At 51.1% G+C, this 13,835-nt stretch overlaps 5 protein-coding genes across 5 annotated transcripts; 3 read left to right on the top strand and 2 right to left on the bottom strand.

The window, feature by feature from the left end:
- Positions 1–502: 502 nt before the first annotated feature.
- On the top strand, positions 503–1,459 carry ALTATR162_LOCUS10364 (uncharacterized protein; the record flags this gene model as incomplete). Its single annotated transcript, XM_043318000.1, has 3 exons — positions 503–574; positions 634–1,064; positions 1,150–1,459. 3 exons carry the CDS (start codon positions 503–505, stop codon positions 1,457–1,459), a joined length of 813 nt encoding a protein of 270 aa, XP_043173935.1.
- Positions 1,460–4,009: 2,550 nt separating this feature from the next.
- ALTATR162_LOCUS10363 (uncharacterized protein) lies at positions 4,010–5,736 on the bottom strand (the record flags this gene model as incomplete). Its single annotated transcript, XM_043317999.1, has 4 exons — positions 4,010–4,621; positions 4,683–5,019; positions 5,072–5,232; positions 5,281–5,736. The coding sequence occupies 4 exons, from the start codon at positions 5,734–5,736 to the stop codon at positions 4,010–4,012; spliced, it is 1,566 nt and encodes a 521-aa protein (XP_043173934.1).
- Positions 5,737–7,027: 1,291 nt separating this feature from the next.
- Positions 7,028–8,113, top strand: ALTATR162_LOCUS10362 (uncharacterized protein; the record flags this gene model as incomplete). The annotated part of the gene is made up of 2 exons (XM_043317998.1): positions 7,028–7,260; positions 7,318–8,113. The coding sequence occupies 2 exons, from the start codon at positions 7,028–7,030 to the stop codon at positions 8,111–8,113; spliced, it is 1,029 nt and encodes a 342-aa protein (XP_043173933.1).
- Positions 8,114–9,500: 1,387 nt separating this feature from the next.
- Positions 9,501–10,359, bottom strand: ALTATR162_LOCUS10361 (uncharacterized protein; the record flags this gene model as incomplete). The annotated part of the gene is made up of 2 exons (XM_043317997.1): positions 9,501–10,150; positions 10,278–10,359. 2 exons carry the CDS (start codon positions 10,357–10,359, stop codon positions 9,501–9,503), a joined length of 732 nt encoding a protein of 243 aa, XP_043173932.1.
- Positions 10,360–10,734: 375 nt separating this feature from the next.
- Positions 10,735–12,650, top strand: ALTATR162_LOCUS10360 (uncharacterized protein; the record flags this gene model as incomplete). Its single annotated transcript, XM_043317996.1, has 6 exons — positions 10,735–10,816; positions 10,868–10,912; positions 10,966–10,971; positions 11,038–11,130; positions 11,180–11,464; positions 11,515–12,650. The coding sequence occupies 6 exons, from the start codon at positions 10,735–10,737 to the stop codon at positions 12,648–12,650; spliced, it is 1,647 nt and encodes a 548-aa protein (XP_043173931.1).
- Positions 12,651–13,835: the final 1,185 nt, after the last annotated feature.

The following is a 13,835-nucleotide window of genomic DNA, read 5'->3' as shown; positions in this document are numbered from 1 at the left end:
ATGCAACCAGGCGCAGTGCGTGATTGCGGCGGAAGGCCGCTCCACACGGGGCGGTGTATATGCGATCAGAGCAAATGAACATGTCAAGCTACAGATGAATGGTCGCTTCTTCGTTTGGAATTGAACGAGGCGCATTTGCGGCGTGGATGCCATGTGTAACGCAACGGCGCGTAGCAGTTGATGAGTCCATATTTGAAGAAGACACTGTAGATGGTACTGAGCCGATAGCTCATCTCTACACAAGGAACAATGTCCAAAGAGACATGGTATACAAGGAGTCGACAGGATACAGAGATTGAGACTGTTGCGTGAGGTCGTCGAGGTGAGGTGTCCGAGCAGAGATAGCTTCGCATTGCCGCGGCTCTAGTTCCGTCCTCCGACGCCAAGAGGAAGCTGCGCCCGGACGTCACTTCCAGAAGCCACGTTCGAATTACCCCATCTGTTCCCACACGCCCTCGCTCCTCCTCCTTCTCTCATCTCATCGTCTTGGTTCGCCTTCATCATGGTCAATTGGAAGTTTTCATCCCTGCTCTTGCTCTCCCTACGAGCTCTCGGCTCCGTTGCTGAGCCCGCGGTAAGCTCCGAACTTTCTGACGCAGCATGACATCAGATGGCTAACTATCGTGTCCTCAGGCTGAGAAGCAGGCAGTAGACGAGCCTCAAACCCCCAATCTCAACGTCGCCGTCTCCGTCTCTTTCCCCCAGTCTGAGATATTCGGCGTCAAGCTCATCAACGGCCAAGCCACCCAGGCGCGTCTGTCCGTGGTCAACAATGAGCCAACTCCTGTTGGCGTCACCATTGTCGGTGGCTCGTTGATCCAGGAAGTTGCAGGACAATCTCAGATCCTTCGCAATCTCACCCGCCAACGCTACTCCATTCAGATTCCCGCTGGCGCCAACGAGACGATTCCCTACAGCTTCACGACCGAGATGCACCCCCAAAACCTTCGTCTCCAGCTCGTGACTGTGCTCAAGGATAGCAAGAACAATCTCATCACTGTTCCGGTCTACAACGAGACTGTGAGCATTGTTGAGGCACCCACCAGCTTCTTCGATCCTCAGATGTATGTATCAACGCACCCTCTGTCATGCGCACGCTTGTCGCACGCCCACTTGTCTGCAGCACATGTACTTACTTTTTCCTTCTAGTATCTTCCTGTACCTCGTCCTCCTTGGCGCTTTCGGTGGCACTGTCTACTTCGTCTACAACACCTGGATCTCCACTTTCTTCCCTCAGAAGAAGGGCCGCGGCAAGGGTGGTGAGCGCGCTAAGATGTCTTCGGGCCAGAGCAAGAAGGTCGACCCCGCCGACCAGGTTGCCGTCGTCGGTGCTGATGGTCCCGCTGTCACTTCAGGCGCAAAGGCCTACGATGAGAGCTGGATTCCCGCCTCCCACCTTCAGCGCCCAGAAGCCAAGCGCGTCCGCAGTGGTACCCCCAAGGTCAAGCCCCGAGCTTAGATTCCCTGAACTCGAGTTTGGACTTGTTGGGAAAGACGGTTAATATGAACAGCATGTTAGCGTGCGCATGGTGTGGGGTATGCTTGTATATCCCAGACTCGAACGCAGTCGCGCGTTGAAAGATACGTTCCTGTGTTGGGCGCAGGAGGCTTGGATAACGATTTGGATGTACTATATTGCGACGTCTAAACGTTGGCCGATCTTGTATACTAGGAAAAAGAAATGTCATTGTTCTTCTGACAACGAATCGTTCACCATACACTTCAACATGCGTCGTGGATGCAGCCCAAGAGCACCTGCTACACCGCAACAATGACGAGATGCTGAGTTCACAGGTAACACTCATGCTCTGATACCCACGGACGCAACGTCCGCTTCTCACCTGCATTACCTTGCAGTTACATCCGCAGTATACATGTACTGCGCCGTGACCGACGCCTCTCTATCTCCACGCTAGTGCAAGGCGCAAAAAGAAATGTTGTAGAGCATATGCCACACCGTTCGCTCAGCCTGTCTGTGATCTAACAGCTGCCCCGCATCGCGATCTTGTCGCGTGTGGCGTACATGCAATTTGTAAACTTGCTCAGCCCGAAACAGTATCTCTAGTATCCAGATAGATGGCAAATCCCCCGACCTCGGAGATCTACCTTGCATCGTATTCTCCATCTCAGGCTGAAGTTCTCAAAGCTTTTGGTGGAAGCCTAGTAGAAACCATCAAACTAGACACATCCCTGACCGGCGTTTTACAAAAGACCAGCGGAAGTCCACCCCGCACTTTAGGCTGCGTGCATGACGTGTCGCAGTCTCCCATCTCCAAACAAGCACACACACCATCACCACACAAAGTTCAAACACGCATCAGCTACCATCACACACCTCGGCGTCTTGGCTGCTGCTCGACATGTGTAGGTGTGTAAGCTACAGGTGCATGCACAATAATGCATGCGACTGCGACTCTCGGGCCTTTTTGCTTTTCCGGTCGTTTGGAATGGAGGGTCGGCTCGCAGTACCTGTTGTACAGTGGGCGCACACGGAAAACCCATCCGGGGTAACGGGAGCTAATGGACCCGGAGTAACCCACGATCCCGTGCATAACGTTTAGACTGTGCTGATCGTATTTATCTCTTTTGAATGAGAATTATCCGCCGATTAGGTCCGGATCCGCATGTGCAAGACGTGATGCTCACGATGCCGTGGGGTGATCATGGCTCGAAACGGGAAGGGCTTCACATGTCATGGCGCGGGTGGAGTTTGGGGCACGCGCGCTAGATGTTTGCATGGATGGGTGGGCTGGGCGACTTGCTTGTGACTCCGAGGGTAGAGGGTTAGTGTGGGTCTAGTAAGGTGACTCAAGTTGGGTTGTGTGAGGGATATAAGATGGTCGGCCGCTGCCGGTGATGAGGCTTTTAACGGACAACCCATCAGCTGAAAGAAGACATCAAATACCCGATAACTTTTTACATCACACTAGTATATCAACGCCATCGATCAACAAGTCTCGCATCTAAATACCACAACACTATCATCACCACCTGAATTCATCGTCTAACAGCCGACACTATACCAACAAGTCAACCCAGCAACCCTACCTACACAACCACAATGCCGCCAGTCAGCCAATTCCCACCTGCACGTGTCTTTCTCAAGAGCGCAACCTCGACGCCATCGCCCATCAATATCTCGACATCCAGAAGAGCTAGTCTGACGTCACCGTTAAGCCCTCGATACACGACTTCATCTTCGAGTGCTTCGCAGTCCATGGCGCAAATGCTATCGCAAAGACCAGGGGCTAGAGAGGTCCAAGGGAGTGCGAGGAGAGTGACCAACTGATGACGCATTGATGCATTGTCTTTTTTAAGCGAATAAAGGCTGTGCCAGTATATCATATCTACGGATCATCAGATCAAGCCCAGCACATTTGCCGGGTTATCAACTGCGCCCGCGTCACGCAGACGACGCTCGCTAAGACCCGAGCACCGGAATACGGAGACATGCCTCACGACACTGGTTGTCAGTCGAGCGACGAGGAAGGTAGCGACATTGTTGAGAAGTGTCGTGGAAGTAAAAGTTTCATGTTAAAACATCATGGAGCGCAGTGCGTGCGTACATATTCACGCCAGGAGACATTTGGGAGGTATGCGATAAGGACTATACAAAAGTCGCAATCGGCGTTTTGACCGCCTCGAGATGGTATAGATTAACGATACCCATGAATCTCCTTCAATTCCAAAAAGTTCATCTATCTGACCTTGCACCGTTTTCCTCAATGCAGAGTGATGCTCTCTTCGGTGCAAAGTAGGCGGCGATACCGCATGCATCTCAGGTCACCATGTGTATCTTCGCAGCCTATGTCTTGTTCTCGGGTCAACTCCTAATGGATTAGTGTGCCCAGATAATACGAGGCTTGGTAAATCATGTCGTGAACTCATTTCAATTGTATAAGTCAAACCTATAACGACTGTGGGTATTCGTAAAACTGCGCCTTTCATCACCATTTCTTCCTGAGCTGGGCCCGTTACTGTCACAGTAAAGATACACAACTCCCAGCCTCTAGCCTGATAGCTTCTTGCCGAACGAGCTCCGCGCAACCAAACTTCTAAACCTCTTTCCAAACACATAGGCCGGAATAGTAAGCGCACAGACCCCCAGGTTGATAACTGTGATTCCGTCAAAGACAGCGCGCGGCCCAATGTTCGCCATGATACCATTCGCATACGTCGTCGCAATAAATGTGAACACCGCTTTGGTAAAGTTGATAGTGACAAAAGCCTGATTCGCGTCCTTGGGATGACAATCAATGACATAAGTCAGACTGGCTGTTGAGGCAAACGGTACAGAAAGCGAGTGAATGGACATGAAGACCAAGGGCCAGACGATGGGATAGCCAGCTGAAATACTCATTCCGAAGCCGAGGAAGCCGATTGTGGCGAAGATGACAGCGGGGATCATGAGAGTCAGGCGGAATTCGGGTTCGAAAACGCCTTTGTTGCGGCGAGCCATGAATTTGGCGAGGGCATCGGCTGTCCAGCCTGAGAGGGGTGAGCCGATGAGAGCGACGACAAGAAGAGGCAGATTGGTAAGACCGACTTGTGCCGGGTTCAGCATATACGGTGGCGCCGAGAAGATATTGACAGAGAGAACAGAGATAGTGAGCAGCCAAGTCTAGGAGTGAAGGACGAAGATTAGTATATGCTTCGCGCGCAGTTTGGAAAGTTTAACGCACAAAGTAAGACCCGTACACGATTGTACTGAAGAGTACTGCTGGAAAGGCGATCAATGGTACAGGCTTCCAAGCGTTCTTCCAGAATGACTCTGGCGACAAACGACCACGGAACAGCGCCAGTTGACTGCGATATGGCTCCCTTTCGTCTTCAAGCTCAAATACGGATTTGTGTTTCTCGTCGAATCCAAGTTTGTCCATAGTGGGCCGCGGGCCGTAGTAGGTGGTTTCGACGACGAAGAAGTACATGCCGAAGAGGATGGGGATAAAGATCAGGGCCGAGATACCAAATGTCGCCTCGAAAGAGATGTTCTGGATGATTGCACCAGCGATCGTCTGGCTGAGGTAGGATCAGCACGTGGATGTAACGATTAAAATGGAAAGCCACATACCCAAGAAGCACACCAGAAGCTAGCATACAACCCCAGACTGCGATACGAGTACCACGTTGGTGTACAAAGTACATATCGGAGACCGTGGAAGTGACGAGTGTCTCGAGAGGTGCTGATGCGATACCTTGAACGACTCGCATAACAGCTAGAGAGACAAAGGACTATATCTCATCAACGGAGAACAACCTATCTTATCTTTTGATACACACCTTGGTGAAAAATCCCCATACGTTCGTTGCAAGAAGAATCACGGTGGAAATGATAAAGAATGGACGCTTGCCCCAGATGTTTGCTCCAGCAGCTGTGAAGAATGTCGTGAACCCGATCCAGAAAGCAAGGAAACCAATGACAAGACTCGCTACCATATCAATGCTGACGTTGTATTTCATGGCAATGAGCGGGAGGGCAGGCGTCACCATTGGCCCGAGAGATGTCGTTACACCTGAACTGAAAGCAAGAAGAATCATTATGCACTCTTTCCTGCTAGGTGACCAATTAAGCGGATCGTTAGGGCTGTTCGAGGGTTGTGGCTGCAGGATGATGTCGCCATCGCGCTTAAGTTCGCTTGAAGCCACCTTGGAGTCCAGAGCAGGTCCAGAGTCGTTGATGGTAGATGTCCCTGGAGGGGCAGCCATGTGACGGTCTTCTAGAATACCGAAACCCATCTTAGCGGCACTGAGATAGCTCCCAAACGTGGACGAGGGAATATGATGAGTGGAAAGAACGTAGCGGACTGCCGGCAGTCTTATCGAACGCGCTGCGTCGAATAAGAGGATATAAAGAATGTACAGTGAATAAAGCGACAGTGAGACAACGAGACCAGCTCTGGATGAGGAGTTCTTTGGGTCGACCTTCTTTATCACCACAGCGCCCTCAGGCACGACGTCGGAGGCATCAAGGGTAGCCTGATACTATCGAAACCCCACTGAAGCATTCGAGACAAAGCCCTATAATAACCATGCCCGTTGATCAACGCCTTACATGGGGCAACTGCCGAAGCATGACCACGTCTAGCCGAACGCGACATCCAACATAGCATGTTTCAGTATGTCGGAACTTCTCAGAGATTGATATGTCCAATTGCGAGCCAGCTCCTATGAGTTAAGAAATGCATCTTCTGAATAAAGACATGGTCATCGTGTTCAGCTAGCAGCATGTTTAACTATCCGGTCATTGCTGGTTGGCTGTGGACGCGTGCCAAACAATGCGACTCGCTTTGAGAACGCCGACATTCCGTCAGAAACATCATCACCAGCATTCTCAGCCGCCGCTGTAGCGCGCCAGCGTATGATCCTGTCGAAGCAGTTTTACTTTTATCACAAGCTGGAGGGTGATAGACAGATCCGATGGCGCGTACATGGTGTTTGATCGCGGAACGGATGATACAGTTGTCTCCACATTCCGAGTCCAGTCTATCTCAGGCGGGAAGTGGAGTGGATAAATACTTTCTAATGATCGTGAAGGCCTTCATAATTTTAGGTTGCTCTGCAACTATCGTCAGAATAGCTTGCGCGTTCGTGCGTGGGTAAAGAGATCTACGCGTTTCGCGTCGACTGCCGAAGACAACCTGCGTGATGATCGTGTGTACAATGCGCGACGTCTTATGCATTAATGTCGCGTCGATCATACGACAAAGCTGGACAAATGCGCGTTGAGTCTCGTTGAAAGTCAATGTTGATGAGAAAGTTGACTGCAACGAATTTGGGAACCTAGGGATTTGTCGCCCTTAGCTCTATTCAGTATGGTGCCCGACGTCATCGCCATCGTGGGGCAGCGACATATACCCCGCGACGGGTCATGGCGTATTTGCTATTGGAAGAAAGCACTACGTCCTCCACTACAATTGCCATTTAACCGCAGTACAGCCGTGGACAAGAAGACATAAGTTGAGAAAAGTGAGCTTTTTGAAATCCTCCAAAACTTCCTGTGCCACCAACTTGCGAAATTTTCATCAAGATGTCTATTGGTATAGCTATCATCGGCAGCGGTATCTTCGCCAAAGAAGAACACTTACCCGCTATTCAAGACACACCGTCATTGAGCTTGAAAGCGGTTTACTCGCGGTCACTCAAATCGGCAAAAGCTTTATCGGAGAAGCTGTCCGACGTGGAGCTCTACAGCGACGACCAAGATGGCAAAACATTCGAAGACTTACTGAAGAGGGATGATGTAAAGGGTGTGGTCATCGCGTGCGTATACTACTTGTCAAAGTATAGAACACGATCCACTGACAAAGCACAACCTAGACTACCAATCCTAGCTCAACCAGACTACATCAAGAAAGCCCTCGCAGCCGGCAAACATGTGTTGGCCGAGAAGCCTATCGCGAAAGACCTAGCCACCGCCCAAGAGTTACTCTCATGGACCCAGGATTCATCCAATACCTCTGCGACCTACACTGTAGCAGAGAACTTCCGCTTTATAGACTCCTATGTCTGGGGTTCAGAGCAGATCGCTTCTTTGGGCCGCATTCTTACCTTCCGCGTACGTGTTGCTGCTATGGTCCAGGCAGGCAGCAAGTACTACGAGACAGAATGGCGTAAGAAGCCTGACTACCAAGGCGGCTTCGTGCTTGACGGTGGTGTGCATTTTGTGGCTGCGACCCGTCTTTTACTACAAGGCGGTGGCCAGAAAATCAAGAGAGTCAGCGCGTTCACTGCACAGCTCCAGGAGCATCTCCCCCCACTTGACACTGTCAATGCTACAATGCAGCTCGACAATGGTTCGTCTGGTACCCTCTCGATCAGCTTCGGCACAACCGACACAGGGTCTGAGTACCTCATTGCATGCGAAAAGGGCTCAGTACACTGTGCTCGTGGCAAGGTTACCATCACCAAAGACGGAAAGGATCCAGAGACGAAAGAGTTCCCAGATGAGGGCAATGGAGTGAACCAGGAAATCAAGGCCTGGGCCAAGAGTCTAGAGCAAGGAAAGCGGAACGAGATGCAAAGTCCTGAGGAGGCACTGAAGGACCTGGAGATCTTGGAGAGCTGCTTGAAGAGTGGTGAGCAAGGTGGTAAGCCGATTGATGTTAAGCAGTAGTAGATATCATGGTCTAAGCTACAGAATCAAGGCGTGAAGCTGCAGCGCTTGAAACAACATTTTACTGCTTTCATTTCACAGGTGTTTTGCTAACTAATGTCTCTGCATTTAAAACTTCTTTTGAACAACTTTCTTGCAGCCTTATATCCCTGTAGCTGTTGCGTACCCTTCTCACTTACTTTGATGCATTATTCTATTATGCACGCGACTAAAATATTGCCAATCCCGCACTTCTGATCTTACAAGCTCCTCTCTAAAGCAAAATACTTGCCTTGGTACGGCAACTATAGAAGAACAACATAACGCTACAAAAAAAACGCAAAAGGGCAAAAAAGCACCTTATCCCGTGAAGCGGGATAAGGCGACGTCTAATGGACCCATCAAGGGGGCCATTTTTCGTTTCCAGACATTGTTTCCCTGTTGTATCCTCCTAGTGTCTGGATGTTACTGGAGGCAGGGCGGTTCGAACAAGCGAACTCAGATGAGCTTCGGTGTGGAACGATTAACCAAGGTTCCTTGAAGTCGTTAATATTGTGGTTGCGGACTTCGTTTCTTGGTCGCTCCTTGCGAAACTCAGCTAAAGCTGCTTGTTGATGGAAGATTCGGTATTCTGATGGTATATATAGGGGGAGAAAGTTGGGAGTGTAGGGTAGGACTTGGGGCGGAGTGAAGGCGGGATTGGAGGTGAGCTGATTGGAGCCTGAAGAGAGCGGGAAATAGACGTGGGTGTGCGTGTTTGGATATCTGGGTGTTTGTGCGATGGCGGAAGGTCGGAGCGCTTCTGAGAAGCGAGAGTGATGATGGCGGGAATGACGATGAGCTCGGGGAAGGCCTCCACAGCTTGATGGTTGTGGTTTTAAGACACAGTCCTATCACTATTGTGTAGTCTCCGAGAGTGGATTGAGACGGCGCTGGTTGTTAAAACAGCCATGGTAATGCGTAGGTATTGTGCAGCTACTAAACGTCAGCTATAAGGCCGTTGAGATAGCTGGGTTCGTGCATAGTCCAACTTCGAGTTCCGGCCCCTTTCCGCACTAAAGCCACATCTTGAGGATATTGATTAGGAGTACAAAGGCAATGAAGTCAGATAGCCAGACGTTTATGTACAATCGTTAAAAATGAGAGTCAAGAAAAGTAAGCGAAACGATGAGTGAGATGAGCTGTCGGCGAAATGGCAGTAACATAGAGCAAGACAAGCTGTGCAATTTGCTGAGCAGGCATTCTCACACAATGAACATGGTCTTTTTCTCACAAAAATCGATCACTTAATGTGCAAGAGAAAGAGATTGACACTTAAAATTTACAAAGGAAAGAGACACGGAAATTCTCTTACAGTACGCGATCCAGATCTCAATTCGACAACTTTGATGGCTAATTAGTCATCCTCTCACTTGGAGTTTTGTCCCAGCTCTTGCATCTCTTTCATCTTCCGCTGCGCCTCCAACTCAAACGCCTGCTTTCTGAATGCATCAATCTTATCGTCAATTACTGCAATCTGGGCTTCGACCCGTAGAAGCTTTTCCTGCATCATGTTCTCGTAGTCGTCGTCAGACAAGACTTGCATGGGGCTCCACTTGCTCTTTGCAATCTTGTGCATGAAGTTCTCTTTGGGCTTGTCTTCACCTCTCGCTCTCAGCTCAGCCTGTTCCCGAAGTTCGCTGGAGTTTCTAGCATCGAGATAGTTGTACCCATGTTGGCCCGCCCAGCCGAACAAGGTGAACATGATAGTACCTGGGATGACATTTCGAGGGCCGCGAAACAGAAGTCCAAGATTGAACCCGGTGAGGCCACCAGCGATGGCTGACGCGCGAACCTTGTCAGAAGTAGTTGGGTTAAGGTCACTGCGGGGATAGAAAGGTGCGCCTCGAGTGATGTTCCACCAGTTGAGTAGGCCAGCGTGGTTGAGAATAGACGTGCGGATGCCCCAGAACGTGCTGCCAATAGCGAACCATTGGGCCCCTGAGACGATGGAGAAAAGAACCGGAGTTTGCGTGCGGACGGTACCGTAGAAGGCACCAATCACAGTACCAGGGATTGCTGAATCACATTAGACAAAACCATACATTTGTGAGAAATAATGATAAGGCCACGTGCAAGAATGAATTGAAGCACAAGATACGACAGTCTGAAATTATGTGGAACGATGAAACGTCAATGTGCATACCTGAGGCTCCGCCAACCAATGCCGCTTGCCTGGTAACCTCGAGGGGTTGTGTGACCTGCTCTGGGTCATATTTTGCTTTCATCGCTCTTTCATTGATGCGATTCGGCGTGTGAGGGTGCTGAATCAGTTTCGGGTAAAGACAATTCAGGGCTCGGCGTTCGTAATGCCGTGGTTGCAAAAGAAAAGCGATGACTAAGCGAGGCCCAACGGACGCACAGCTTAAGATTTCCGTTCGGGAAAGAAGAACTCACCCCACACACGAAACAACGACAGACCCCGCAACCACCTACCACCCAAACCGAGAGTAAAAGACGCTCTCGAACGCCAAACCAGACAGCGTGCGGAATTTCTACGCGCGACGTCTGCAAAACCGCAATCATGGGTAAGTTGCGCAAATTGCAAGCGTCACTCGAGCCGGCTTTTTTGCCCCGCTCTGTACCGCGACCAAAACAACAAGATGATGGCTGACATGTGTTTTGCAGCGCCCAAGAAGAAGGAACAGCAGAAGATGGCCCTGGGAGACTTCCTAGCAGACCAATGTATGCCCCGCCTACCTGCCCTCGAGGGCGCACGGAACTGACAGAATGCAGCGCTAGGATCATGGGCCGACGAAATGGAGGATGCGCCAATGCCTGGTGAGTTACACGCATACTGGTTCTGGAGTAGCTTGACATGCTAACATTCGCAGGAGTTGGTAAATATACCCCACCAACACTCGCCGCGCGAACATGCAACCAACGGTAGACTTACACATGTACAGGTGCCGGTAGAAGCTCTGGCTATGGAGGCGACAGGCCTACCTTTGGCTCTGGAGGCGGCAGCGGCTTCGGTGCCGACCGCGCTGGCAGCTTTGGTGAGGACAGCTTCTCTACATGACTTTGCATATGTTAACAATTTCGCAGCCGACCGTGGATTCGCAACTCGTGAGGCGCTTCCCATGCCCTCCAAGCCCCCGTACACGGCCCACTTGGGCAACCTCTCTTTCGATGCCACCGAGGGTGACGTAACCGATTTCTTCGCCGACTGCGAGGTGACCAACGTACGCATTGTCGAGGACAAACTAGACCGAAAGCCCAAGGGTTTTGGATACGTCGAGTTCGGCAGTGTCGATGGCCTGAAGAAGGCTCTCGACCTGTCCGGCACATCTTTCCAGGGCAGGAACATCCGCGTCAGCGTCGCTGAACCACGTACGTTGTATCCCCATCACACGCGCAAAAAACAACTGACATTATTGCAGCCAAGGACCGCCCAGAAGCCCGAGACATTTCAGACTGGACCCGAAAGGGGCCCCTCCCCGATCTCCCTGGCCAGCGCAGTAGCTCAGGACGAGGCGGCTTCGGCGCGGGCCGTGACCGTGGTTTCGACGCCGGATCCGATGCCGGCAGCGAGCGAGGTGAACGTCGCCGCCCACCTCCATTCGAGGGTGATGGCAAGTCCCGCGACTTTGGCAACTGGGAGCGCCGAGGACCCCTCTCGCCATCTGCTGCACCCGCTCCTAGCGAAGGCGGCCGTACGCGAGGCGGCTTCGAAGGAGGACCCCGCGAGGGACGCAGGCAATCCCCAGCCTGGGGTGAGGGCCAAGGTACCGAAGGTTCCCGTGGACCGCGCCGTGAGTTCCAGGAGCGACCGCAATTCGAGAGGCAGCCCACTGCCGCAGACAACGACAACCAATGGCGGTCCAAGATGCGCCCCGACGCGCCTGCTGTCAAGTCGCCCACATCTACACCCGACGCTAGCACACCATCATCGCCAGCACCGCAGCCGGCTGCACCGGCCGGCCGTCCTCGCTTAAACCTGGCGAAGCGAACAGTCTCCGAGGCTCCAGCAGCCCAAGAGGCCTCCACCCCTTCGGATAAGCCCAACCCATTCGGTGCCGCACGTCCCATTGACACTGCTGCTCGTGAGAAAGAGATCGAGGAGAAGAGGCAGCTAGCTATACGCCAGAAGAAGGAGGCGGATGACAAGGCTCGCGAAGAGAAGAAGGCCAAGGAAGCTGCAGAGAAGCCAGCGCCCAAGGACTCCGCGCAGCCAACACCGACGAAGAAGGAGGAGAACGGTACCGAGGAGAAGCCCAAGTCCAACTTCGAGATCCTTCAACGGGTTGATGAGGGCAACTCTGCTGGCCAAGACGAGGATGCTGAAGGAGAGATCGTACACGACAAGGACGTTAAGCCGCAAGAGATTACTCGCGACCCACCAAAGGCTGAACAGGGTTCATGGAGGCGGAAGTCCAGCACACCCGCAGCACCTGAGGGCACTACTACCGAGGCTATGGACGATGACGGCTGGAGCACTGTCACAAAGCCTACCAAGAACGTTAAGAACAACCGTCGGGGAGGTGGAGGTGCGCCGGCTCGTGCCATTGCGTCTTAGGTGGGCGTACCCATTGGCTAAACTTCGCCCCGGTGCTGTGAGCAGGATGATCGCAACGCATATTTGATGGCGTGGTGGCGTCCTTTGTATTTCTGGGCTTGTGCTGTTCATTACAGCTGTTTTCATTCGATGGTCCTCCGATGTGCTGCTCTACTGCTCAATCATCGCCCTTTCTACGGCCCTGTTCATCCGAGCGCGAGTTGCAAGGCGTCCGTGGCTGGACTTGGAACCTTTCATGAGCTTCTTTCTGCATGCCCCATTACGATGCCGTTCCTTGGCGCTGCTCGTCTCCAAAAGTATCGGTCTTCCTCCTAGACCTTCCGGACTCGGTAAATATAGGATATGCCATATTTTCGATCATCTCCTCTCGCAAGTGTGTCTGTTGTTGTGGCTCAGCCAAGCTTTCTTTGATGGATCTATGTTACGGAACTAGAGGTGTGATATGCACAGGCATGTATTTAGCTGCAACAAGAATCGTGAAAATATCTACACTCCAATGCTTGACCAACGGTTGCGATGATGCAGCTTGACACTAGGACGTGCATCTGTGATCTTGATGAGGGTCTGGTAAGAGTGTATCGTTTCGAAAAGTCCACGTGTGCAAACTATAAATCGATTTGATACCATAGAGTCTGTTCCTTAGTCGTTATCCTTCTTTCTTACTAGATGCTTACATTCACTCAAAAATCTAAGAGGCTGTTTAATTGGAATTCGCAATTTAAATTTTCATATTCGAAAGTCCAAAACATCAGACCCTCTACACTATGTCCAGTACTCTGAACCTCTAGAAAGTCCAGCCTCCTGACGTCTTGGACAAAATGATTGCTAAAGCCGCTAAGCTATTCCTTTCTAGTTCTAGAATCTGGCGTCCTCTCGCGAAGGAGAGGGTAGGCAAGTTCTGCAAGCTAGGTATGTATGCTCCCTTTCTCTCCATTACGAACAAATTACTAAAATTTACATTGGATGCTGCAGTCTAGAATAGTTTGTTGTAAGAAAATTTATAAGTTTTTATAGTACTGTAGACTTCGAAGTTGTCTGTTTACAGATTTCAGATTCTATTGCGCTTTGTTGTAGCAAGCTCACAACGCCTTAGAGCTTACAAAAAAGTGTTCAGTCTTTTCGTTAAACATGGTGAACCGAAGAACGCAAGGTCGGAAACCTAAAAGTTCTAGCCATACTAACGCC

The sequence above is a fragment of the Alternaria atra genome, assembly GCF_907166805.1.
Source record: "Alternaria atra isolate CS162 genome assembly, contig: 32, whole genome shotgun sequence".
In the NCBI taxonomy this organism is placed as follows: domain Eukaryota; kingdom Fungi; phylum Ascomycota; class Dothideomycetes; order Pleosporales; family Pleosporaceae; genus Alternaria; species Alternaria atra.
The sequence above is the reverse complement of the archived record's forward strand: the minus strand, read 5'-3'. Positions and strand labels throughout refer to the sequence as shown.